This window comes from Apus apus, chromosome 1 (assembly GCF_020740795.1).
Source record: "Apus apus isolate bApuApu2 chromosome 1, bApuApu2.pri.cur, whole genome shotgun sequence".
Lineage (NCBI taxonomy): Eukaryota > Metazoa > Chordata > Aves > Apodiformes > Apodidae > Apus > Apus apus.
Window position 1 is genome coordinate 130,950,299 of NC_067282.1, and position 27,743 is coordinate 130,978,041.

General features: G+C 40.7%; 1 protein-coding gene across 2 annotated transcripts in view; it reads left to right on the forward strand.

Annotated features, from left to right (window-relative positions):
• The first annotated feature begins 4,104 nt into the window (after positions 1–4,104).
• Positions 4,105–27,743, forward strand: part of IRAG2 (inositol 1,4,5-triphosphate receptor associated 2) — a 39,544-nt gene continuing 15,905 nt past the window's right edge. Inside the window, exons 1-21 of one of the 2 annotated variants that reach the window (XM_051618617.1) lie at positions 4,105–4,720; positions 5,893–6,003; positions 6,805–6,985; positions 7,205–7,281; positions 7,361–7,439; positions 8,419–8,577; positions 9,723–9,840; positions 11,242–11,292; positions 12,417–12,494; positions 13,051–13,107; positions 15,128–15,187; positions 15,292–15,356; positions 15,446–15,545; positions 17,096–17,209; positions 17,580–17,681; positions 21,006–21,169; positions 22,800–22,914; positions 23,350–23,512; positions 25,330–25,391; positions 26,310–26,375; positions 27,353–27,461. In XM_051618617.1, the coding sequence (XP_051474577.1) occupies positions 4,126–4,720; positions 5,893–6,003; positions 6,805–6,985; positions 7,205–7,281; positions 7,361–7,439; positions 8,419–8,577; positions 9,723–9,840; positions 11,242–11,292; positions 12,417–12,494; positions 13,051–13,107; positions 15,128–15,187; positions 15,292–15,356; positions 15,446–15,545; positions 17,096–17,209; positions 17,580–17,681; positions 21,006–21,169; positions 22,800–22,914; positions 23,350–23,512; positions 25,330–25,391; positions 26,310–26,375; positions 27,353–27,461 (2,626 nt within the window). In that variant the 5' untranslated portion in view covers positions 4,105–4,125. Of the gene's footprint in view, positions 4,721–5,892; positions 6,004–6,804; positions 6,986–7,204; positions 7,282–7,360; positions 7,440–8,418; positions 8,578–9,722; positions 9,841–11,241; positions 11,293–12,416; positions 12,495–13,050; positions 13,108–15,127; positions 15,188–15,291; positions 15,357–15,445; positions 15,546–17,095; positions 17,210–17,579; positions 17,682–21,005; positions 21,170–22,799; positions 22,915–23,349; positions 23,513–25,329; positions 25,392–26,309; positions 26,376–27,352; positions 27,462–27,743 lie in introns of those variants that run through there. The other variant, XM_051618608.1, reaches the window with a different exon arrangement.

A 27,743-nucleotide genomic window follows, 5' to 3' on the forward strand; every position in this document is an offset into this window, starting at 1 on the left:
AGTTTACATCTCAGACCCTGTGAATGAAGCAGTTTCCTGTGCCCCTGCTTTTCTCTCCCACTCTGTTTAGATTTCAAGGACTATAGCCAATTTGTTGTTTGCTCCTGCACTTTTTCAATGCCTGCTCTGCTAGTTGTACAGCAGCACAAATAACACTGTCATCTGGAGGAGCCTCCCTGAGTAGAGATCACTTGTTGTTGTCAAGGTATGAAAAAACAGGGGTGCTGTTTTAACGTTGGAGGTTTTCTCTTCAACAAGTTAAAAATCTTCCCATACACATAAATCTCTCAAAGATAAAAGAGAGATCCTCACCTGGATTGGTTTGTTCTCAGAAAAGTTACTTCTGTATCATTATCAGCTTTACTCCTGGAAGAGAGAGTGTGCAGTTCAAAACATCTGCCTGCCAACCAAACCAGAACCAGTTGCATTAGCTCCGTGGGCTTTGATAATGCTGCTGGGTGACAGTGCCAAGTTTCCATTTTTATTTAACAGTTTTCCCACAAAACAGGGAACAGCAATCTCAGCTCACCATTTTGGATTTTAATCACAAAGCACCTGTAAGATCACTTTTTTTTTTTTTTTCTGGGGCAGCTGAAGTAGCCTGTGCTAGATGAGGAGGTGTCATTTCTCCAAGTGTTTGGAGAAGTCTGATGGGCTGTGCAGTTAGTATGTATGAGGCAGGTAGTAGCAATCCCTCAGCATTATTCTATTTCCAGTTATTTATAGAGCACATACTGAAAGATCCACAGAGTTAAAATACAAACCTTGTTTGAGAATTCAATACTGAAAAGGGGACTTGCTTGACAGCCCTAAAGACAAAACTCTTCTTTGCTCACACGACCAAGTGCAGATCAGACAGTAACACTGAGACTCTTTAATACACCATCAGCCCAAGACATTTCAGCTTTTGTCTTCCTTTAAGAAGTCGTAAGAGCTACAACATTTAGACAGTTCCTGTTTTCTCTGCTCAAACTGTCACAGGAGAAACTAGGAGAGATCTGCTCCTGTCTGAAAGCTTGCAGTAGCTGGGGAAAGTAAGAAAGAACTGCTAATCAAAGTGAGAAACATCCCAGGGACCTGAGTTGTATCATTATTTTCCTCACAGTTTTAAAAATAAGGGTAGCAGGGAGATTTCAAGATACCTTGAAATTCCAGGCAAGTCAAATGAGGCAGGAGAGACATAAAAAACAAGTAAAGGGTTTTTCTAGCTGGAGACAGATGGTTGATTTGCACCTCCTTGCAGCTCAGTGCCCCTCGCAGCCTGAGAGCTGAGTGGCTGCCAGCAACAGCTGTACCTTGTAAAGCTGATTTTACAGCAAATGAGCCCTCTTCTAATTGGAGTTCATTCAACTAGTCCTCCTCAGAGGAACAGTTAAAATAAGTTTTGTCACCCTGAGCTATCTATCAGAGAAGAATAGAAAGTGCTTTTCTACATGCTCTTGTAAGTATAAGGTTTTGGGCTATTTATTTTTTTTTTAATGGAGAATTAAAATCAATATTTAATAACCCTTTGTAGGTTAAAAGCCTAATGTTCTTTCATGGTTATTTATATCTGCTTGAAGGCTCTTGTGCATTTAAAGAATGTACTTAAATCTAACTGTCATGTTTTTAAAACTTTCTTTTCAAAGAGGTGTTGTATTTCTAACATAAAAGGCTGCTTCAACTTCCTGGCATTTATGCTTAAGGAGAAAATATTCTCCCTCAGGCACAATCATAAAAAACGGTCTTTTCTCTAATATTATTCTGAGATTCTTACTTTTTTTTTTTTTTTTTTTTTTGAGTATTCCTGTGGCTAAGTACATCTTCATTAAGGTAAATGTTACAACTTACAGAAACAATTGTAGAAAAATCAATGTTAAGATCTTGACTGTGCAGATATAGAACCAGGCTGCTGCATGCAGGAAGCTTGTAATAAACCAATTTAAGTAGAATATGGCACTGTTATCTGATTTTTCTGTTTTTCAAGGTTATACAGATGGTAACTTCTGTGTTAAATGCTAGTGAAGCACATTGCGGGTTTTTCTACCTGAAAGAAAAGCAGGGAGCTAGCTTGTTGAGGGGGAAGGGGCATGGAGGTTGCTTTAATTTATTTCTTGATGCACAATTTGATTTAAAAGACATGGTTCTGTGTGGCCTATTTCTTTCTGGGAGCAATCTAGTACTTGTAGTATTCAGGGGGAAATCCTCTCAGGGTCAAGAAGTTTGGTGTTCTTCACTTGCAGGTAACTCCTAGACCTTCTCACATGCATGCACCATCTTGTGAGCTCTAAATATAAAGCTGTTGTTTAATTTTCCTCTCCTTCTACCCCTAAAAGAAGTTTGGTCTGTAATGGTGCTATTCTGACAGGCTGGCTACAAGTAAAACTCAGTGTTGGAGGATCTGAGGACTTGCTGCTGGTCATGAAGGTTGTGCAGTTAACATACACTGACCTTTGGCTGCTTCCCCACTTCTACCTTCAATGAAGCGTTGGTTTTAGTGTGTGTTTTCCTTTTTAACTTTGTGCACTATCTTCTGGAGAGAAGCAGGACTGTATTGTCAGAGCTGAGAAGCTGGAAGTGATAGTGATAGAAGGTATGTATGTGGCTGCAATATTGGGTGCAAAGTATTGCTTGAAAACTGATTCTTAGGAGCTTCAGCTTGTTTAGTCTGTGTTTTGCTGTTGTGCTTTTATGTTGTTGTTGTTTGGTTGTTTAAGTAAGGTGTCTCTTACAGTGATCTAAATGTGATTGCTAACTTACAGCAGTATTGCTTGTTGCCCTCATGTTTCTTTCCAATGACAGATTCAGTCAAGCTGCTGATGGGTGTTACAGAGCTCTCTCTTTAACTCTGAACTCTGATGTTCACTGGGTTACCCTGGCTGGTCGATGGTGCTTCTCAGTGCTGATGTTTCAGCAGATGCTCTTTTTGGGGATGAGGAATTGTGAGCTAAGCCCGCAGTGGAGCAGTGTCAATTGAAAGCTCCCAACTTCTCAGTTCAGAGAAGGTTGCAAATTGCAAGGTAGAGACTGATGTCTCACTTAAAGTGTGACTTGATGCTTGCAAAATGCACCTTCCATGCCTTGCTCACACACACATTCGTATTGGAAAGGTTTTTTGTTGTTTTTTGTGGTTTTTTTTAAATATTGCCTGGGAAAATAGATAGTAAAAATACAAATAGAACTGAGGTGCCTTTGTAGGGTGCATCTCTTGGGTGATTCCTTGGGTGGTAGTGTGACAGCTGTAGTTGTGGCTAATTAGTATAAGAAACAAATGGGTTTGGGGTTCTTGTTCTTGTAAGCTCACTGAAATGCTGAAATTCTTTTTGCACTTGCTTTTCCCACCTCCTCTACGCTAGTACCCACAAAGAGCAAGCCTAGAAAGACAGTTTAATGTTTTTCTGAAAACAAACTTCATTTAAATCTTCCAATACCTGTCATGAGACAGTACCAAGAAAGTTGCAGTCTTGGGATACTTCAGCTAATTCGTGTAGTTGTGGCTGCAGGGTTTGTCTGGGAGGTTGCTGAAAGAGAAAGGAAGCTGATCATGTCTGTAGCTGTAGGAAATACTTTCAGTAAATAGGTGGAGAGTTGTGGCTGTTGGAGCTGAGCAAAAAGCCATGGAACCAGGGAAGGGTGTAAGTGCTACAAATGCGATCGGAAGTAACAGCTACAGAAGTTGTGGGAGGTTTTTGTTTTTAATGAATGCTTTTTATATAGAAAAGAAATACCCAATCTGGGATAAACTGGTTTGAGTAGTCTTGCTTAGTGCTCCCTTTAAAAAGATAGTAAACTGCTAGGTTGCAGGGACTTCTTCAGGTCTGATTTTTTTATTTCCTCACTCATCCCTGACACGTTAATTATATTTCAAAATAAGCAGTGAGATTTCAGAAACTCCCTCTTTCTTTCTTCTCCACCTTTTCCAAATCCACATCCCTTCTAGTTCCCTGGAGAGCCAAGCATCATATCTGAAGGTTTCTGCCACAGCTGGTGTGTGGACTAAGGATTTTCAAATAATTTGATACCAAAGCTCCAAAGTGTCTGCCTAAAGGAAAAACTGACTCAAAGAATACATGTATGTTGATCATCCTGACTCTTGTATCTTGTTCCTATTCTTTCCAGATACTTTGAAAAAGAGGAAAATTTAGAATGTCTTCGGAACATGGAGCTAGCAAAAGACATCATAACCCAGTGGACAGTATATGCAGAAAGATCAAGTCTATCCAAATGATGGACCAAGTCTCTAACCCTGCTTTGCAGATACCAAAATTTCAGTCCCGTAACTTCGACAGTCCACAGTGTAATGTCAAAAAAAATCTAGAAGAGATACTGAAGAAAAGAACTTTCAGAAGCCATGGTAGTACTGGTCCACACTTCATCAGTCCCAGCAGTGAGGGTGTTTTCTCTGCAGACTTGCAGTTGCTGTCGCCTTGTCTCAGGCACATTTCTGACTTCTGTTCTGCAAATGCCACGTATTCAATCATTAAAAGTGAAGAGGGATCCAGCAGCTCGTGGACACCAGTATGCACTGTGGAGCACTGCTCTCCATCCTACTTCAGGTCCAGAGAGGCTAATCCCCAGAATAAACGGTGTGCTTTGTCAAGTATGGAATCTAAAGGTGTGCTTCGTGAACAGAAGTATCTTACCTCAAGTCCAAACCTGTACTTCTTCACGTCTGAAAAAAAGCTAGAAAATGCCATGATCCAATCTCCTGTGCCCAAGCGATCGTCTTTGAGTGAAAGAGGTAATCATTTTGGAAAAAAAGACCCTTCCCAACTCAAAATCACAAACATTCAGTCATTCAGCCTACACAGATTACATTTATTTACTAGTTAAACTAGTACCTATATGTCTTAGAATCACTCAAACCTGGTAAGACTGCAAAAAGAGCTGAATAAAATCTCAATTTTTCTTTCAAACACACCAGTCTGAATGTAAAAAGTGAGGAAGTAATCATCATAGAACGGTTTGGGTTGGAAGGGACCTTAAAGATCACCTAGTTCCAACCCCTCAACATGGACAGGGACACCTGCTGCCAGACCAGGATGCTCAGAGATCCATCCAACCTGGCCTTGCACAACTTCCCTGGGCATCCAGTTCCAGCATCTCACCACCCTCACACTAAATAATTTCTTCCTAATGTCTACCCCAAATCTCCTCTCTTCCAGTTTAAAGCCATTCTCCCTTATCCTATCACTCCATGGCCCTTGCAAAAAGTCTCTCCCCAGCTTTCATGTAGACCTCTTCAGGTACTGGAAGGCTGTTATAAGCTCTACCCAGTGCCTTCTCTTCTTTTGATAAGTCACATCAAAAACTTTCAGATTTGCTAATTTCTTTTTTGTAGAAAGTAAATTTGGCATTTCATTTAGTTTTTCTTTAATGTACAAAGTTATATGAGTTTGGGTGTGGCTTTTGGTTTTGTTTCTTTGGTGTGGTCTTTGTTTTGTTGTGTGTGGGTTTTTTTGTTTTTTTGTTTGTTTGTTTGTTTTTGTTTTTAAAGGATTGTTTTCTTAATCTGACCATGGCGGCTTTTCAGCAATATATCTGGAGGAAGATGGAAGAGATAGTTGGCCTCTTAAAATGTTTCATTTTACATGTTTACTTCATGCAAAAGAATAGCCAAACTTGCCAAAAACGCGTGTGTAGAAGTAGATGCATAAACTGGTTCCCAACTCAGAGGCTTCAGCTATGAACAGTTTCTGGTGCTGTTTGGCAGTAAAAGCTCTGTTTTTATTGGCAGGGGAAGGAAGCTGGTTGGTTTGGTTTATTTTTTTTTTTAATAATCTTCAACAAAAAAAAGTGTTACTCAAGCTGTGGTGTTCTATGTGTGCTCATGCTGTGACAAATACAATATTGGAGTTAGAAGCTGTGGTTCATGAATTAATAAAGATGGACATAAACAAATGTTCTTCACAGGATGGAAGCAGTCTCTGGGGTACAAAACTGAGAACATGTATGATGTGAGCTTGATCTGTGAAGAAGACCTACTGACCACTATCTTCTGTGCCTGCGACCTAGAGCGTACAGGTTTGCAGATGGCGTTGTTGTTGTTGTTGTTATTTATTATTATTCTTCCGTTTTATTCTCCTCTAAACAAATTTGGGGGGGCTGAGATTGTGTTGTGATTCCTGAGCCGTGTCAATCTGTGATATGCTTAGACTGACTCCCTCCCTTAGCTAGGTGGCTCTATGCATGGCAGATGCAGAATACATGTCCGTGCCTCTTTTGCATGGTGTCTGTCTCTTCCCCATTCCTCCCCCTCCAGCTGATCTTTGCTGTGTTTTAATGCTGAGGAAGTAGAGGAGCAACATGCCCCGAGCTATCAGCTTTATGGGATATTCCTGTTTATTTCTTTTAGGCTTTTTTCATGTTAGAACAGAGAGCTTTGTGAAATTCCAGAGCAAGAGGTATTTCCTCTGAGCTCCACCTCAAACTTGAATAAAAGTGGTGGAGAAAGGAGTCGTCTATCAGAGTAAAATAATGACAGTTGCAGGGTTTTCCCAGTTGGAGAGACCTGAAACTAGGTCTGAAACTAAACATTTGCTAGGAGAGACCTAGCAAATGTTTAGATTTTGTTGTTCTTAAACTGAAATTGACAACAACTAGTAAAGAGGACTTTCTCATTTCTGTATTAGAAAAGCCAAGCAGAAGTTCTACATTATTCCTTTCCAGGTCACACTAGAACTGCAGGGATCAGTTATTTGTGTGCAGTTCTTGAGGACAACTAAAACCACACTAGTGCAGATCAGTTGCATGCCCTTTTACAGCATTTCATAATGGTCTGCTGGACTCCAGAGTCTGATGCATAGATACCTGTTCCTATTTTAGGAAAAGTACCAGTTTCCAAGATAGTTGATTATTTGAGACATACAACTAGTCGGGGATCAGAAGACAGTGGTCTCGAGGAGCTGTGCAACATGCTTGACCCAGATCAGAAGGATGTCTCTGTGGACCTGGAAACATATCATGCCATCATGAAGGAGTGGATTGAAGACTGTAAGAGAAAATGGTAACAGCTTTTTAATCAATCTATCTCGTAAAAGCTTCTGTGAAAACAGGATAGTAGAAAGTTCTCCTGTGGCTCACACCTTCTGGACTGTGGAACAAAGATGGTATCAGGACACTGTGACCACGGTGTGGCTTTTGGCTGGAAACCTGTACATGTCCAAGTTGGTAAGTAACCCAGTGTCATACTGATTTTGTGACTCTTGATGCTGCCTTGTTTCAGTGAAGACGGTGCCACTGAGGAACCAACAGCAAGCAGGGAAGACCTGGAATTTAAAGTGCATAAAAACACCTCTGAAGGTGCAGACCGTTTTATTCTGTCTTTATTCAGGAAAATGGCACTTTCTTACTCTATAACCAAAAACCTCGCCTCTTTCAGCCAAAAAGATGCATGCCCGGATGAATATTACATCAGGAAGCTTGGAGGCTTTTGGGGGTGATGTGTCTAAAGGAGACATGTAAGTCTATTTAAACAATTTGGTACTCCTAGTTTTAAATTACTTGAGAGCAATTCCTAGAACCACTGTTCTAGAAAACTGTCTGGGCAGAGTTTCCAATATTGACCTCGATCTGCACTAGCTCTTGATGCTGTCATGTTCTTACTCAAAGCTTCTGCTCAGGGTTAAAAAAATAAACCACTAGCATTTTTTTTTCTTCTAATATCTTGGTCCTTCTGTGTCCGTTTGCCTTTTTTACTCCCTGTGGTCAGAGTTTTGCTGTGTTTCTTTTCCTTTTTAAGCTGCTTACCCCCCTCCCCTAAGTTCTTGGTTATATAACAATAGAAGACACAATCTCCTAAAAATCTGAACCTTTGGGGGAGTTTTTTGTTTGGGGTCGTTGTTGTTGTTGGGGGGGGTTCTATTTTTTTTAATTATTTTATTATAGTCATTAGTCTGACTTGGATTCTGTTAATAGCAAAAAACTTAATAAACACCAGAACCTTCCAAGATAACTCTTGCTTTTTATGCATAGTCAAAAATATTTACATCTGTTTTATGTTGCTTCTCTATTGAGTCTCAGTTGAAAGAATAAGAGAGGGATGGTTTAAGGCGAGGGGGGTGGGGGGTGGGGAAAGGATCCAGAAATTGTGGAGTTAATACAAAACTACTAGTGGTGGCCTAAGAGCTGATTAAGAAGGGATTAAGATACTGTCATGCAGACATCCAGATGTAGCACTTATCCCCTGGCATACTTCAATTGCAGGGAGCATTAAAAGTGTGCTTAAAAACAAAGCAGTTCCTGGTCTCCATAGAATTAGAGAGCTGAAGGTGATCAAATATCTCTGTGCAGAACAAATGACTGTGCATTGCACCATTAGAAGCCCTCCGTGCTCTCCTGTCATCTCTAATCAGTGCAGCCCAGCATCAGGACTTCTTGTAAGTCTAAATTACATCAAATCATGTTTCTCAGTCTTTTCTGCTTTTGTTACTGCAACAGGGAGACTTCTGACTTGATAATCTGCGTTGCGGACCTGCAGTACAACAATCAGAAGCTTCAGGAAGAGAACAGCAAGCTGAAGCTCACGCTGGAAGCTGTGGATGAGACCAATAACAAGCTATTGGCAGATAATGAGGTTCTACATCAACAAATAAAAAGGTGTGGGAGACCCTGAGGGCATCGGGTCTACAGTGCAAAGGCCATGGGCAGACCTATCTTCTTCCAAGTGGTCCAGCCTTGTTTTATGCTTTTAATCTCACTGGTACCTCATCTAGCCTGATTGTTCTGCTCTGAGCCTCCTGGTTCTTAAAAAAACAGCAATTTATTTTATAACCTGGCTCTTGCAGCATGACATACCACAGGTGAACACAGGCAAAATCTTAGGGTAAAGCAAAATCAAACAAACAAGCAAAACTAATTTAAAACCACTATTTTTTTAAAAAAGTCTTAAAATTACCAAGAGAACAGCCCAAGCACTGGAAGATGTTCAATCCTAGGCCACACACTTGCATACTTGCTGCCAAGGAGGGGGGAAATGAGCATGTAAGGGCTATTTTCCTAGTCCCTTGAGGAACTGAAGTAAGCTGTCTCACTAGCTTGGTGTTGCTGCAGGTTGGGGACCCATCAATGCCAAGGGTATGAGCCCATTTTTACAGGGAGTTCCTAATACTTGTCTGACATAATGAATTCCAATGTGATACAGTTGTAAAGTGCCAGGCCATCCCTGTTATCTTCTGGGAAGAGGAAGGCAAAAGTCCTGCAGCATAGCTGGCAGGGGTATGTGCCCTCATGTCGAGCTGTGTGCTCTGGTGCGTTCTGAGCCTAGAGGAGCCAGGAAGGGCCTTGCCCAGTTGGTTAAATATCCATTGTTTGGAGTATCCAATCAAGATGGTGCAGAGCTTATCCTTGAAAACTGAACTGAAATAGCTTCTTCAACTGCTAACAACAGAATATTGTAATCATGAGTCTGTGTGCTCAGGTAACCTGATATATTTGACTGTAATGAGTTAGATTGTTGGATGGATGCAAAGAAAATGTGCTGTCTTGCATGTGGTTGTTTGCTTGGGATTCCAACCCTTGCTGTGAGAATGGAGTGGGATGGTAAAGAGGTTAAGTCCACAAGTCTTAGCTTACTGGAAAAAAAATGATGGGCTTAAACTTTATTGTTGCTCCACTGTTAAGCACCTGTGTCACAGATTAAGCCCCTGGCGACTTCTGTAAGTACTCTTCCTGGTATTTCAAGCCTATCTAATGACAAACAGTAACTCACTAAAGTTTTTCTGGATTTCTTTCTCCTCATGCAGCATCCAGCACTCTGTGCTGAAATCCAAATCACTGGAAGAAGAACTAGAAGAAGCAAAAAATAACCTGAACCTGTCAGAAGAAAAGAGACAACAGATTCTCTGTCAGAATAAGCAGCTAGTAGGTGCTCTTATTTTTTTTAGCTTTACATTGTACAGTATCTTATTCCTGGCTGTAGCAATGACTTAAGTGCTCAGACTGTAAAAATCAGCAGCATGACCTTCTCTGTACCAGTAGGTACAGAGACTTTTTGAGCATGTTTGAAATGTGATGTATTAGTGTTACAAAAACACTGAAGTTTTTTCATGGAATTACCTTTAAACTGTCAGTTACAATGAAGGAAACAAAAGGGCCATTTTCATAGATAATTATGCTTAAGGACAATAGCTCTCATGCTACCATCATTAAGCCCTGTCTGTTTTGAAGCTGCTCGTGTTCTGCCAGAAATTCACACTACTTTTCTTCAACCAGTAGGGGCAGGAGACTTGGCTCTGATGTCCACACAAAAAAAGCCATTTTCCAAACTCCCCCAGGGTGTTGTCAATACCCACATGGCTGAGCAGATATAAAGGCCCATTAGAAACTACTCTGGACTGACAGCTGGAAGCCAGGCAGCAAACCTTGGCAAGTCTCAGGGGGCACCAGCTGCCTACATGGGAGCATTTGAGTGACACCCTGGGTGTCTGAGTGGCAAAGCCTGTGTGGCTGCTAGAGGTGTAAAGGAGCCTGGTAACAAGGCTGATGTGGCTGCAGCTTTAGCAGGTGTTGCCAGACACCAGAGTATAGGGTCTCCAAAGAGCCTCTTTTTGTGTTGCTGCCACGTGTGTTGTTCACAGTACAGTGGCATCTCTGCATCCTGCTGTGTGAGTGTAGCTGTAAAGTGATGTTCCATAGGTCTGTGCGCTGATGATGTTGGGTATTTAGAAATCAAAGCAGTCTTCCATGCTGAGCAAGAACCCAGGATCTTTTTTGTGCAGTGGGTGAACATCTTCATTTTGCCTTAATTTGAGATTACATGTACAATTCACCTTCTGAGAAGGAGGCGGGGTGGGAGAGAGAAATACTAGAAGTTTTGTAGCTGTGCTTTTAAGTCCCTTAACTACTGTTCCCTGTGCAGTAGAGGCAATAACAGGGATTCTACTACCTTTCTTCATGTCTGATACAAAAAAAAAAAGGCAGTGTGGCGCACAGGCTTTCCAAATTTGTCCTAACTCAAGCATAAGCATAACTAGACTTGCTCACTCTGGCCTTGAGAACCTCCTTCCTAGCCTCTAGAGGTTTGAATTTTACCCTGATTTGAAATGCCCTTGTCACACCCTTCGTTTGAGGGTTCCTGAGATGGACCAGCCTCCACACTCCCCTCTTTTTGCTGTGTTCTCTGAGGCAAAGGGCTGCAACACCGCAGCTTCATGTTGGGTGATGGATATGGTTGTGGTCTATTGCTTTTTGGCTTCAAATGTCCAACTTGACATGCTGAAAACTATTATCTTTTTCTTCTTTTTCTTTTATAAACCTGATCAGGAAAAAGAAAATCAGTCCCTCATCATGAAAGTTACTTCTCTTCAGGAAGAGGTAAAACAAATCATGATGATGCAAGTACATGTTCTTGTCTAGCTAAAAGTTCATGACTAAGAAATGGAACATTTGTCAGACTTTGAAGCCTGATTTGCTAATTAGGTTATCAAAATATCTCCTATTTTACAAGCATGACTTATCATAAAGCTTTATATCTTGAAGTTGCACTGTGTTTCAGACTTTCCATGTGCTGGATAAGTAAGGATACAAGGTTGGAGAAGTATGGGGGAGGGGGACAAATGGATTTTTGTCTTTTTCAAAGCTTTGTAGACAAATTACAAATATTTCTAGTTAACACTACTGTAAATATACTAACTCTTATGTTCAAACAATTTCCATCTCATACTTTTTCATTTAGTATTTACTCCTTTAAAATCCAAAAGGGGAGCCCTGTATAGAGTTAGACCTCAAAAAAAGGTAATGGCTGGGGGCTCCTCAGAGACATTGACATTGGCCAAGGACCTACAGGAATCTTGTAAGGAATATACTGCTAATGAACTGTATCTCTAGACATGGGTGGTTCAGTTGTTTGCTTTTTGTCTCAGAAGAGAGTTGTTATTTCTTTATTTCACAAAGGTAAATGTTTTGTATGCCAGTCTTTATCAGACAATAAAACATTTTGATACTTGCCTGCTGACGTATTTTAGACTGTTTAGGATGAAACAGAGAAACAGGTCAAATAATACGTAGTACTGAAAAGAAGCACCTCATGAATTCAGGAATCTTTTATCTAACATGGTAGTCACTGTTCTTCGCATGTTTATCATGCTCAAGATTAGTCTTTCCAAAAGAGCTCATAAATCCAAATAGGTATTCTATTGCATCTTTCAAAAAAATAATTTCATGCTGCAGGCTTGAAAGCTTTTCTTTAGCTTCTAGGTCTGGTAATGCTTATAAATCATGGTTTGAGATTCTTCTCTTTTAACAATGTATTGGAGAAATGAGAGAAAAAGTAGCAGAGACAGTTTCAGTGGGGCAAGAAAATACAGCGTATGTGCATCAGTGCTGGTGGTGCTTTAGAGTAGGCAGCAGCTTGGGGGTGGAGATGTCATATTGCCTAGTTTGTTCAAGGAGAAGCTGTCAATCCATTCAGCTGTGCCTAAACACTATTTCTTGTTCAGAATATTAGGAATAGCATGGATGTGGATGGACTTCAACAGAAGATTTTGGAGCTGTCTAAAAATGCAGCAGATCTTCAAGTAAGCATTTCAACTCTAGGAGGAACAAAAGGTCAGCCTATAGTGTACTCAGGTCTACTGAGGGGAATTTTTACCTCCAGAAGGTAGATAGCCCTGAACCTGTTTGTATTGAAGAACTGCAGTGCCATCATAGCTTGGTTAGTGCAACAGCTTTGACCAAGAAAGTTGCTGTCTGGAGGCTGAAACCGGGCCAATATAATTGGTTAACAATTCATATTCATTTTTTTTTTTTCCTCCAAGTCACATTTTTAGGAAACCTTTCCCTCACTATATGAAAAAATATATTAGAAAGTAATTTTTTTGACTGGTGTTACTGAAGCTATTAGCCTGGACAGACAAGAGGAAACAGAGATGACTCTGAAAGCTAAGAATGCTTTCACTTGTAACTGCATGCAAGATTTGAACTTTGAAACACAGCAGGCAAAGTATTCAAAGAAGACTTTTTCTAAGCAAGGAATGTTTATACCCTTTTTCCTTTTCAAGTAAGAGATAGGAACAAGCTTGTGTTATAGTGCATACTGATGACTGGGATTATTTTTGATTTTTCACTCTTTAGATCCAAGCACATATCTATGAGAATACCGTAGCGAATAAAGAGGCAAGCTTGATCCAGGTTAGTTGCTTTTACTTCATTACTGTCTTGACTGAAGAAACTGACTATGGCATAATTTAGAATAAGGCAAAGCAATAGTCTTCATTGTGACACTTTTATTTCTACTGTTCTCACACTACAGAACCTGCTCCTATACATGGCTTCAAAGTGGGCGAGATCTGCTTTAGGACCTGATTATGAGTCAGCATAATTAAAGGTTTCAGGATTTTGCTTTTATTAAAAAAAAAAAAAAAAAACAAAAAAAACAAAAATAATCAAAACCTGTTAAAACAAACTTGGAAACTTCAGAAAAATGTACTGAAACATCTAAAGCCTACTTTTTCTTCAAAAGCTAGTAAAAATATGTACATGCTGAAGTTCCTTCCCTTTGCGTCTTTTACTTAAATTGCTTAATTTTTGTGTCAAATTAAAAATGAGGATTCGGAGCCCAATGGAAAAGCAAATTTGTCCTTTCTCATTACTGCAGTGTAAGGCTTTTTGCTGAGGGCTGGACTTTTCTCATCATGGTTTTAAATGTGTATTTTGTGTTAGAAAACAAAGACGTAAGACTACGTAAGGGTGTTGACGTTCTCTGGATTAGTGAATTATGCAAATAGCTTTCTAGGCTAATGGAGTTTCTATTTAGCAGACCATGTTCTAAATCAGCTGATGAAATATTTGACTATTAAGCTGTCTACAAAAATTAGTGTAGCTGAATTCTAATAGTGCTGAGAGAACCTGACTTCAATGTGATCCAGCTGATAATTTTGTCCATGGGTGTTTTCTAATCGCTTTTTCCAGGTGCAGCAAAGGGCACAAATAAACTTTCACCTCCTTGAATGATACAAAGTTTTTGTGTCCTCTGCAGTATAGTTTTCTATTTAAAAGGGTATTTTACTCTATTGACTAAAAGGGAATTTTGAAAGCAGACTGCTAGATTGCATGTTCTTCTAGATAAAGGCAATTGGTTTCTTAGTCTAGAAGAAACTCCCTCTCATTGTTCTTTATCCAAAAGTAGATTGGTTAGAATTGATTGTCACTGAAAACTATTATGGCAGCCTTACTTTTTCAGGCCTGCAGAAGATATATGAAGATAAAAGACACTTCCCTCCCCCCCCCCTTTTTTTTTTTTTAAGAAAACAACAACAAAACACCCCAGCATTCAGCACCGTACATCAGCTGTCTGCTGAGGCCAGAAACCTGGTTCTATAACCCCACTTTTCTTGCTTAGCTTTCTGTTTATTTCATCTCCTTTGAAAGCTTCAACTCTTTTTTTAAAGAGGAAGAGTAGGAAGAAGTCATAAAAGGGATGAGAGGACCAGAGCTCCTCCTTGAAGTTCCTGTTTTCTCTAAGAAATGCTGTGCTTGTCTAAGTAGTGTCTTCTATTGTAATGGCACAACATGACAGAAGCCAACTGCTAGTTTGTGATGCTAAGAAAGCTACTCATTCTACTAACTCCTCAGACTGGGAAACATATCAGATTGGGGTTGATATGTTTCCATCAGCCCTTCCATGAACTGGTTGGTGTTTAATCTGCAGAGCACTGAGTATACTCTATACCTTTAATAATGAAAAATAAGACTAAACTGGGAACATTTGGCTTGTTTTAAGGCTCAGTGGGGATTAAAACTTGTGCAAGGTATAATACAGTCCAAGTTTTCAGATGAAACCACAGTGCTTCTGTCTAGTTCAATGTGCTGTGGGTACAGAAACCAGGTAAGTAATACATTAGAATGCAGCACCTGGGAAGAGTTTTTTCTATCTACATAATTCCAAGAGTTATATAGAAAAGGTCTTCCTGGCACTTTCCGTTGGCCAACGAGCAAGGCAATTGACTGTATTCTTCTGAATTTGCAAGTTTTTAGTATTATCTAATTAGGTTGCTGCTTAAACTTAAACCATACAGCTTACTGCTGTGAGATAGGACTGAGTACAGTGTTATTTTACTTACAAAGCATCAGAGCAGGAAGCATTACAAATGCACTTCAACATGTTAGTTGTCGGGCTGTTTAAGGATTCTTTTCTCCACAATGTCCGCAGAAAGAACAGGACATCCAAGAGCTGAAGCTAACCATTGTGGAGTGTTCCTCAGTAATAGAGGTATGGGACTGGCTCTAGTTTTTAACTATGTGAGGGGAAAGTGGTGCGTATCCTGTGCTTATGACACAGTGACACCCTAACCTGGTCTGATGTGTGTTTTATAGACTCTGCGGGCAGAAAAAAATAAGCTACTGGAGAACATGCAACACATGCAGCAAGAGCTGATCTCGTGAGTGTTGTGAAAAAGCCCTAGGAAATGCAGCTCATCAGAAGTCAAAAAGGGTTGATACACTTTTTTTTTTTTCCTGCTTCTTTTAGAAATGGATTGAGTTTCCCACTGTTGTGCAAATTTAACAGTAATATTCCTGATGGGACAAATTCACTGCGGTCTGAACTGGAACTTGCTCAGTCTTCTGAGGTACGAATCAAATTATTTATTTAATCTCATCCTGATTGTCTTGCATCAGTAAAGGAAGAACAAAGATCCTACCCTTGAGACCATTAGAGAATCCTGGAATTCTAAGCCATTAGTCCTAGCACACAAGCATAGAATGTGAAGGTTACAATATTGTCCCAAGTACATTGGAGAAAGTCCAAAGAAAAGCACACAAAGTGCTCAGAGATCTAAAAACTGAGAAAGTAAATCTGGAAGAGCTAGGGTCAGGCATTTAGCTGGCGGAAGAACAGATGGGTAGAAGATATATTTTCAACAATATAGTCTGTTATGTTGAAGAAAGTATCACTCGTTCTTCTTGTACTGTCTACAGCAGACACTAAGTTATTTCCAATTGCAGGAGGGGAGACCTCTATTTCATTGAAGTTTAACATAGTGAAAAGAAAATCAATCATTAGAATAAGAATCTTGACGTGGTTGTAGTCTTTATCTAATTTATTCTTCAGAAACTCTGTCTAAGCATCATTCTTTTGCCTCTCAGAGACTGATCTTTAGAAGTTCTGTCCAGCTCTTTTTATTTCCTTGACATCTTTGGATAGTGACTTGGAGTAGGACAGGAGAGGCAGCCTTCTGATGAGTCTGGCAGAGGCTGACAAAATCTTAGTACTGCAGTTGAGCCTGCTGCTTTGGCATCACAGTGTCCCCCGTGTCCTCTGCAGAACACCCAGCAAGTGGTTACTTTTGGGAACTATGCTTTTGGTCAGATACACTTCACATAACCCTGGAAGTTTGTTCTCTAACTTATTGTTCTCGTGGTTTTCCAGAGCTTCAATGGGGAACTACCGTGGGGAAAAAAAAAAGTATACTATGGTTTGGTTCAGTTTTTCTTTTATCTCAGCTATTCTGTGTCTGTTTCCCTAAAGACATTCCATGGAGCCCCATCCTTCCTTACAGTGCTGACTTCCCTTCAGCTGCAAGCAGTGCAGCAGAGCTGATAACACATATGCTATTGCAATCATTTTTCGTGTAAGGCTTCACCTTTCTGCTATTTGCTTTTGTGTGTGGTGCATTTTATAACAGGAAAAAAAATAATCTGCTAATGAGCTAAAACTACAGGCCCAGAAATGAGAGGTATACTCAGCTAGGCAGCTCTGTTTCAAAAATCATGTATTGTCCCCTATTACAGTTCCCCACAGCAAGGAGTCACTGTGTTTACCTCTCAGATGCTGTAATGGGACAGGATTCCACCAAATCACCTGTAAAGCAAGTAAGGGCTATGCTTATTCATCACTTGGTAAAGCCTCTGCTGAACAAAGATAACTAATTACTGGCTTCCTCTTGCCTACTCATGACATGAAAACTTGCAGTGGATCATTCAGCAGCCCAACTGACTTGCTTTTTAAAAAAATCTTCATGATGTGATGAATTTGGAAAGCTCTTACAAGCTTTCGGTAGCTCTGACCTTCTAGTAAATACAAAGCAGGGATACTTCAGAGAAGTCTAAATGTCACTGCTGCTGGTTTGTAATAAAGAGATGTCAAAATAAGCTGGCTGGCTCTTCCATCTCTTCAAAGATTAGCAAGACTGAATTGACTTCCCTGGATGAAACGCTGGACCATGAAGTGCTGTTTTTACTTCAGGGACCTGAATCTGCAGGAGAAAAATTTAAGACTATCATGCAAAACCTGGTCAGTAACAGAGCTTACTTGACTAAGAACGTGGTCTTCTATCAGCCTTTTCATTAGGACTTCTCTAAGCATTGATAATCAGGTCACGTTTACTCCTTTGGAAAACAAAAATATCTTATTTGGAGGTGGAGGGGTGAACTTTAACACTTTCACTTGGCACATCCTCTAACACTAACTTGTAACCTGGGTAATTCTGGGCAATGTTGTGTCAGAGTAGTACTAGAAATGCTGTGGTTTGGGTTTGTTGGTTTTTTTGTTTGGTTTTGGGGGGGTGGGGGCAGTGGAGGGAATGGTTTGTTATGGTTTGATTTGTTGGATTTTTTGCTTGATTTAAATTTTTTTGTTTGGTTTTTGGATTTTTGCTTTTCAGCAAGAGGAAGCCTCTGAAGCAGAGGAGCTTGTCATGACTTCTTTACAATGGGTGAAAGATCCTGATGTGAACATTCGACAGGACTGGGAAAGGAAAGTTGTGGTAAGTAACTGTTTCTCTGAAGCTATTTCATGAAATAATGGGGCTGTGCAAAAACTTGGTGTGTCTTACTGCTGCGTGCTATGTATAGTAATTGCTTGAGACCATAACCATCCACTGGGGATCAGAGAAGGCTGTATGGATATTAATACCTTTTGTAAGCTTTAATTTTTTTTGGAGGAAAGGGATGATTGTTTTTCACTTAAATGCTTTTCCTGATTTGTCTTGTGCAGGAGCTCACTTTGTTAAAACCATGCTTGAAGGAAAGGGTAGTAGATGAAGCAAGTTGATCTGAAAAAGAAAATGAAGTCAGATAACACTGCTGTATTGTCAGAGCTAGGAAGCTTTTCTACCCACTGCATGTTTCTGTGTTCCTCAAACACCCATTTTTCCCCTACCCTCTGAATCTGACTATGATAGTGGATGGTTTCACAATCAAAAGAAGGAGCAGGGTGGCTTTATAACTAGACTTCCAAAAAAAAAAAAAATATATATATATATGTTGGGCTTGTTTTCTTTTGAAAGGCAGTTCTGATTTTGCTGGGGACACTCCACAGGAGAAGTTTCTACAAAAACATCTTACAACATGCTCTTGCATAATGTTTTTTCACTGTTCCTCATGCCTCTTGTGAGGCTTGAAAGCAAAAACTTTTGCTAAAGGTAACTGGTAAAAGTAACTTCCCCATGTGGTAGCAGCTGTCTGTGGACGCAGCTCAGCTCTCTTGCTCCTGTTCCCTCCTCTTTTCCTGTGTGACAGCAGAATTTCTTTCATTTGGAAGATCTTTTTGAAAATTGTTGAAGGTTTTTCTGTAACCTCCTCCTCTTCGCTCATCCGTTGTTAGGAACGGTGCTACAGAAAACTCCACTGAACTGTATATTAATGGCTCCTTAATAGATGCAAAAACCTCCCTTCATCCCACTTGGGTAATAGCAAGCACCACAGTATGTGCTACTTGAAGCTGTTAGCTTTTAAGCAGCAAGCTACGCTACCATTCTCCTCCTCCAGCACTGCAAAGTGTTCTAGCTGGCCCTCTCCCTCTTGCCTGGGTAGGCAGAAGCAATCACTGGAGCCATCCAGTCCTGTAGTCAGCTTTTAATTCTTTTCTTTTTATGTAAATCCTGAGAGCTTCCCCTTGAAGAAGATGCAAGTGTCTGTCTCTTCACCCTGAGGTGACTTTGGGTAGACTCTAGGAAACTGCTGGCTCATGCATTGCTGTAATTTTTGGATCTTGACTAAAAACTTCCTCCTTCAGAGCTGTCACAGCTGAAAAATGCTTGTTAATTCACCATTCACGTTGGGATAGGGTTCCTGTCAAATGTGTGAAGATAAAAACTTTTGATGTGGATGTTGGAGTTGATGATGGCAAACCAATCCTATTCTGGCTCCTAGAAATCTATGTATTTGGCAATTAAGCTAACAGGATAAAGATTATTTGAAAATAAAAGGTCCTGTCCTTCTGGGACATGCGGGGGTGTGAAGTGACTTCAGAAGAGAGATTCAAATTAGCTTATTCCAGCCTTAGAGAAAGCTTTTGTAATAATAATAATAATAATAATAATAATAATAATAATAATAATATCTGGGACCATGCATGATCTCTTGAAGCTTGAACACTTCTCCACAGTTTCCTGTGAAATGGACATGTTTTGCTGTGTTTTAGTATTTTAAGCATGTTTTAAGGAATATTATATACAAATTTTAACTGTGGCTGATCTTGTGTGTGTATATATAATGTGTATTTAAGCATATATAGATGGTGACAGTAAAAACTTCTCACCCTTCTGCTGGAAGATAAGATGGTGGCACATGTGGCCTGATAAGTCCATACCACTTATGTGACAAAACTGGTGTTTTTTCTAAAAGCAAATGCTGTCTGCCTTGCCTGAGAAACTGACCTCCAGGATGTGGGCATTTGCACATAGTCACGACCCATGTCATCTTAGTAAACCCATCTAGCAAAACTACTCAACCTCTTCTTTTTTTTTCTTTTTTTTTTTTGTAGCCTGATGCTCAATGTGTTTCTTTTGTTTGAAGCTCATGAACAATATTAGACTCTAACTTGCAAGTAGGTGGTGTGGTCCTTATTTGTAGGATTGGTGTTTTCCCCTCTGGACTAATGTAAAATCCCAGAAGCATGAACCTCATTTGTACTTGACATTTGTTTGACTCATCAAGTGTTCTTTAAAAGCTGAATACTGTTTTGTATGTTCGGTTGAACAAGGGCAGAGAAAGAGGACTGGATTCTTCTTCCTCATTGCTTTACACTGCAAGTCACTCTTCAGTGAAATACAGAGGATGCAATGTTACTTAACACTTCATTTTCAGCATCTTCCCTTTTTTCTTCCTGCAAGTCAGAGGTAAAACTGAAAGCCTTTTGTCACAGGGCTCATCCTGTGGACAACTGTTGGACAGATCTCATCTGCTAGTCATCTATGACAAACTGAAATACAAATATTTGGGGTTTTGTGGGTTTGTTTTTTTTATTTCGCTATAATGCAAACTCAAATTGATGCTAATGGACTTAGTTGTACTTGAAGGAAAGAGTCACTGAAGTCTAAACTCTGTTTTAGGGCTTCCTATGAGATGGTAATTTATTTAAACTTCCCCTAATGAAACATGGGTTTTGTTGCTGTCTCTGAGCATCTTGTGATGGAGGTTTTCTGAAGCAAGTTGTAAAGACTCCCTCATGTGCCTTATCTTCTGCCATGCCTACCACAAATACTTGCTGATATGTATTTGTTTTACACAGAATAAAGAGGAAGAGGACTATCTGTGTGCCCTAGATCTGCACAGAAAGAAAGGCTAAGGGTGGTTTTTGATTTAAAAGTAACCTTTTGAAAAAAGTGGTAGCCATTTGTCAAATTGCACTAGCATATGGAAGGCTTATATTTTCCTTGTGGAAACTGTTACACGTTACTTGATCTTAAAAAACTTAAAGTACTAACACTTGGCAGGAGTCTAGCCTGTCTGTTCCCACATCCCATCAAATTCTGGAGTAAAAGGATACAGGTTTGAAATTTGGGTGGCTTTGGCATTAGACTGCACAAAACTCTATTTTGTAGAAAGCAAACACCCATTTCTCCTTTAGAATCTCTTCCTCATTAAGTTGTATTTTCCCCTCATTTCTCTTTCTTTCCTCTCATCTAATCAGATGCTCCTATGAGTAGTTCAATCATCCACCTTCTTTATTGCTGATGTTGCTGGATGTAGGTGATAATATTCAATGGCAGAGCAGGGAAATAAGCTCTCATCATGTGAATTGGGGATTTTGTTTACTCTCTGCTTCTCATCTAACTACATGGAAACTCAATTTCAAAATTCCACAGGTTCTTCAGCAAGAACTAGGAGAAAAAAGACACCTTTGGATCCAGAAACTTCAACTCTTGGAAAAATACAAAGAATCCATAGATAAGGATTTTGTTAGAATGGCAGGCAACCTGAGGAGGACCAAGACAGAGCAACTTCACCTAAGGAAAGAGCTCTCTGCCAGGTACCCCTTCAAAGTGTGTCTGAATCTGGTTTTGGTTTTCTTGTTGCTTAGTTGTTTGGTGGGGGGGGTTTGTTTGTGATTTGGGTTGGGGTTTTTTGGCCTTGAGGAACAAAATTTTCTGAAGACTTTTTCACAGAGAAAATTATCTGCTGTTTTGGAGAGGGGATTGAGTTTTTAGCATAACACCATGTGGGAGTTATGGTTTGGGTATGAAGTGACATATGATCTTGGAGATGTCGTTGAAAACACCAGGGAGACCACAGACTGAGCAGTTAAATCAAGAAGGGACTGCCTATCTAGCAGGTGCAACCATTAAATAAACTGCTGGGTTTGTGTGAAGCAGAAGACACATCAAATATATACCTGCAGGTATCACTGCTTTGGAGACAATTGCTAGCCCCAGAAAATATAATGTCTCAGTTCATAGCTTCTCACACCTTCAATGAGTTATACCATTAAATATGAAAACATAATTTTAATATATTGGACCATGGTTTCTGCTGTGGGTTTGGATGCTACAAATAATGGCAGCAAAAGGCAGCAGGTGGAAACCTCTGTGTGCTGTCCCTTCCTCCTCAGACGTACAGGAAAGTAACTAGTCAAGTCTGGGTTTTGGGTTTTTTTTGTCAGAACAGCTAATCTGAATTTGTTGTCTTTGTGGAACCCAGGCTTAGTGTCAGCTTTCTGCTGTCCTATGCTGTCAATTGTTGTCCACATGCTTTTGTCTGGTTTTGGGGTGTAAGAAGCTTCCTAAGGCTTTGAATCCCTGAAAGCTGTTGAAGAGCAGTCATACTGCACTTTTGCTTGACTTATCTTCCATCCACCTAGCATTGTTAATGTAGACCTCCCACATGCTTTCCCTTCACTCACAGAAGTGCTGACAAAAATATTGATGGCTTGGTTTCTTAAAGCTATCTCTCTGTATCGAGGTTGTGGTGGTAGCAATGAGAATAAATTATGTATGTGTGTGTGTGTGTGTGTATATATATATATATAAAGGTGAGTTAGAGAAGAAATGTGCAAAGGGTCTCTGCAGTGGAAAAGCAGGGGTTCCTTGAAAGCCATCATTTGTAACACTGGTTCTGATAATGGCATCTGCTTGCTGTCAAGTGAAATCCTCTCTGTCACGCTGGGAAATTGATCTGATGAAGCTGTCTGTTGGCAGTAATAGCTCCAGGGCATCTTTCCTAGAATGATTACCTCTATCTCCAATTACTAGTTCTCCCAAACCATGAGACAATGTGTTCTTTTGACCAAATTGCAAAAGCTTGCCCCACTAGACTCCCGTCCTTAGAGAGTTCTCTAGATATTCCCCAGGCTTCCACTCTGGTACTCAGCTGGCTGGGGCTGGCACAGCAATTGCACAGCTCAGGTGGGAAGAAATCGGGGAAAACCTCCACCCTGATCCTAACTCTGGAGCTGCTGTAGGAAAAGCCTTGTCTGCTTACTGGGTTGAATTGTGCTTTGCAAGAACAGGAGTCCCTGGTGCTGGATCCTGGGGAGATGCAATATGCAACAGCTGAATGTGGGTCCTGAGGCACATCTTGACAAGGAGCACGTGTCACCTCCTGGGCACGCTGGCTCTGAAACATCACTAACGGATTGTGGTTTGTGCTCTCTCGCCCCGCAGGCAACGTGAGATAGAAACTGTCAAACAGTTAAGAGAAGAAGCTGCTGGCCAGGCAGAAGCCCTTGGTTTAGAGCTGCAGAAAGCTACAGAGCAGCTTGAGGATGCCAGCAGAAAGGTGAGGGACAGCCCAGCTCCTGCTGTGCAGTAAACATGCGAGCAGATGCAGAAGGTTACGTACCAAGCGTGGCTGCTCTTGGGAAAGGAAACGGCGTGTTCGGCACCGAGTGCCTCCTTGCAAAAGTGGAACCAGCAGAGGAAGTAAAATTTGAGGGGGTGGTGACAACAGTTTGCTGATGAAAGAGGCAGCATTGCATATTTGTGGTGGCTTTTAAAAAAAAAAAGAAAGAAAAAATACCCCAAAAATAGCTTCCATACACAGTCCACCCCAATGTAAAAATGCAGAAGTTCAGAGGGAGCTTTATCACTTCCTGAGAAAGAGCAGATGCAGTTTGGTTTCATTTACATGAACTGTAGAGGCTCCTTGTCTTAACCAGGCTGCTTTACATTTTTTTCCTTCCCTTGTTTTTTTTAAATCCTGTTTTGTGCTTAGGCAGAGGACCAAATTGAAGCCTTTCACTCTGCTTGTGAGGAAGCCGCATCCTTGAAATGCAAGTTAGAGGAAGCCATTTCTGAGCAGCAGAAACTTAAGGATGTGAATGCAGCTTTAACAGGCATTTGCCAGTTGCTTCAAGAAAAGCTGGAAGACCAAAAAAGTGAGTAACTGCTGGCAATGTGCCAGCCTTCCCTCTTGCACAGGCAAATCCTTTATGGTTTAGTTATAGCAAGGAAGAATAAGACTGAGCTGCAGGTCATCCGGTAAAATGCTCCGTGGAGAGTTTTTTTTGGGTTTTTTTTCCTTCCTTTTCCACCCCCCCCTCCTTTAAGAGATCTGTAACCATGGCACCTGGACTGAGAATCAGGTGGAATCTCAATGAGCGGGTGTGGGGCTGGGTGAAAGTTGTAGACCTTCCTTACAAAACCTCCAGCCCTAGGAGGAAGGGTTAGTAAGTCCATGGGTGGCGTTGACCCTCCTTTACAGAAGGTGCTGTTCCCACACCTAAATAGTTCACCTTAGTCCTAAAAAAACCAGCTCTCGTTCTTAAGCTTCCTGTACTAAATAGACCTGATTTTTATGTTCTGCTTTCCGCTTGTGTTTGCTTTGTGTTTTTGAATAACTGTGTGATATTAGGTTGCTCTCTTTAGTAAAGAGCAACTGTGCCATTGCTCGTATTCACGCAACTTTTGCCATGGAAGTGTGGAAGCTTCATACTGCTTGCTAACAGCAACACCTCAAAAGCCTGGGCAATTAAAAAATTCAGTGGTTTGATTCCAGCACATGTGGCTTTTTCTTTCCAAATTCTGGAGCGTGTGTCACTGGCTTTTGGGAAAAAAATTTGACTGACTTAAGCCTGCTGAACGTTTGACCTGAGGTCAGCATTTTCCAGGGCAGTGTGACTGATGCTCAACGTGTATGTTCATTGTTTACAACTTTGTGACACTACGATTGGTCTTGTATGAAAAATGACATGGGACCCCATGTCCTAGCTCTAAGGCACAACTGTTAAGTACTGATGCAGCAGAAACTTCTCTGGGCTGTGTCTGCTGAGTTCTGACTGTATTTTCACATTGCCCAAGTTGTGCATGAGCATTGTGTGGTCATGTTGCTTTCATGTTGACTGCTTTCTTCAAACTGTGGGGTTGGCCTTTTTTATCAAAGGGCATAACAGTGGAAATAGTGTGTAATTTCCCAGCTCTGAATAGAAAAAGCTCTTCTGCAAAGTGAGCTAGAGTAGGTAAAAAGAGAGAGAACCCCAGGCATGTGGAAGAAACTGGTGCCACTGTGACTTTGAAAAGCCCCACAAAACCTACCCCACACAAACCCTTAGAAAACACCACCACCCCAAAAATGACTGAGACTTTGGCTTTAAATGACTTGGGTGGTTTGCAGAATTATCTTTCTGTAGATAAATAGAAATAAACGGGTAAATGTGGAGAGCAGGTGTAAGGTGTTATGAACACATCTGGCAAACCAGGATGGGAGTGGGGGACCTGTGGTATAAAGGCTGTGATAGAAAAGTTGAGGTAGAAGTCACCGGCAAAGGGCTCTGGCATTGCCAAGCTTCAACAAAGAATGTTTCTGACTACAATAAAAAGCCTTCTGACCCTAAAACTTCTGGACAGAATGTCAGATTGGAAGGACAAATGCTTCTTTTCCAATAAGTTGTAATGGAATTGTCCATTTCCACAGGGAACTGTGACACCTTAATGCTGATGATGTGGGGCAGCATTCCCTCCCCTACACCTTATATCAAGGGGAAATGTAACCAACGGGAAGAAGTGCCCAGTGTTTTCTGGAACTCGTAAATGAAATCCTCATGAATTCTTTCTTGTGAGAAAACTTCGGTTTAGACCGGTTGTACATACAAAGTGCAATGTGTTTTCTGGGCAGTAGTCAGGTTTAAAGGCACATCTGAAAGCTTGTTACCAAACTATAAGGAACCCTGTAAGACTTGTAAATGTCTCTTCATAGCAACTGCTAACACACTGAGATGGGAACTGCTTCAAAGGCGACTCTGTGAATTGCTGTGTCAGGTATGACACGTGTCTGGTGGGAAAAGGAAAGGTAGGCTTGCACAGGAGGTGCTCTGGTGGAAGGAACTCTACAGCTGAGATGAACTTCCAAGTATTCTTGCAGCATCTTATTTCTCCTTTTCTAACACGTAAATAACTGGAGGCATTAAACTGTATGTACTGTGCTGCACATGATTATTTTGCTTCTTCTGCCCTCTGGGAAAAATGGGCTAGAACTTACAGGTGTGGTGTTGGTCTTCACTGGAAGCAGTTGGTGATCATAGCAAATCAGGCTGAGGGAGATTTTCCTTGATGTGGTGGTGGGATTTTTCCCCCACAATCAGCTTCTGTCCTGCAAACAGTCCTGAAAACAAATGTTTAAAATCTTGTAATGAAATATTTCTCAGTATCTAGGTATTTGGAATAAGCAGTTAAACAGTCATTACCTTTGTGCCTCTCTGTGGAAATATGTTGAAAATTATATAACTCTGGAGTACTTTGTTTTGAATAAAAATACTTTCTTCAAGTTTGGAAGAGGGTGGAGGGGGAGATGCTGTGGGAGGACTCTTTTTTTTCCCAACCAGCTCTAGTAAGGAATGCTATAGCTCAGGTCTGAATGATCTGGAATTAACATAGAATAATAAGCTATCCTAAAATGTGTCTTGGGCTGTGTAGCAGGGGAACCAGGGGAGCAGAATCAAAACTCTGCACAATCTGGATGTGAATAAAACTTGTATTTGTGCTTAAAGCTCAGCAGAATTAAAGGCTGAAAGTAGCAAGGCAAAACAACTGCCCAGTCTTCCTCATAGCTGAAAATAGATCAATTTGATAAAAACTTCATTTTGCTCATAATCAGTAGTACTGCTCCTCTTTTTTAACCTGTTTTAAAAATTATTCTTCTACATCTGCCTACCTTAAACTATTTATTTATTGCAACAGTGCTGTGCAGAGTTAGAATATGACTACAGTCTGCTGCCCACATCATCTGAGCCAGTGAAAAGGAAGGTAAGTGTTTTCTGTGACTGTTGCTCAGCCTGTTAAAATGTGGCACTAGTTTCGTTTGGATTTTTGTTGTTGTTTGGTTTTGTTTTGGCTCTTTCATTACCTGAAAGAAACAAATCTCTTTCCTTGTGATAAATTTTGTCAAGTTAAGCATGAAAAAATAATTTGAGGTACATACTTGTGTATATAGGCATGTACATGTACAGACACAGAAGTATATACAAAACCTTATGGCAAAACCAGTTTCCTGTTGCTTCTGAACAGTCACTGCAACAAAACACAGGTGCATTTTGAGAAGGATCAGAGGCTGACAATGAGGCTACATCTGCCAATTTCCTTTTTTTTCATGGCTTAAGCAACATTAAGTCAAATGTGGATGCTGAAGCGTTGCTTCAGCAGTTCCCTCTAGCCATCCTGAGATGACATCTCTTCAGCAGCACACAACCAGCAAGCAGTGTGTGTTCAGGGGCAGTGGAATGTGGGGGCAGTGCTTTTTGTCTCCTTGCAGCCCAGCTGGACCTACCCTCCTCCTCCTGCTGAGGGAAACCTAACCTGTGCTTGGACACTGGATGAATGTTCCTTTTCTGAGTCTGTCTGGTTGGCTTGGCTGAAAGGGGGAGGATGGTCAGGTTTTTGTTTGTTTGTTTTCTCATGGGATTGGTTTGGTTGGTTGTTATTTTGGTGGGGTTTTTCATTATTCTATCCTGCTCATTTTGCCTGGTTTTGTGGCATCTAGTTCCAGACCTAGCTTGAAACAATGTCTGTTGCAAATGTAAAGTTCAAATATTTTACCTCTTCCTGTGTCTGTTCTGTCCATGAAGGATGTGAGCTTTTCTAGACAAAAAAGTAACAGATGGTGTATTTGTGTAACTGTTAGTATTACATTATGCAGATGCAACTGCATGTGTGTGAGGGGAGTTGGTGGCATTAATGTATTCAGTGTGATAGAACAACAGCAGCACTCTCTACTTTCCAATTAGCAGCTCCATTACTCTGAAAGACGGTGGAGTGAAGGACCCACCTTGTGCACCCAACTTCCCAGGACTCTGCCTTCGGGTACTTCATGCTGGCACAGGACCCCCCTGCTAGGTAGGACCTGGTGGTGTTGGCCATTTTTCTGTCTCTCTCCTAAAATCTAGAAAGAGTTAATAGGTGGGACATAACAACATTACTGGTGCCAAACATGCTGGTAGAGTGTGAAAAACCTATTTTTGGCTTGAGCCTGTTTTTGGTGTGTAATCCAGGAGGCTGAACCATGTCTGTAACAATTGCAATCAGTGGCCTGAAAAGGTGGCTGCCTGTCAACTTAACAGGAGTCCCCAAAAGCATAAGGAATGGTATAATTATACATCCAAGCAGACTCTTGACAAG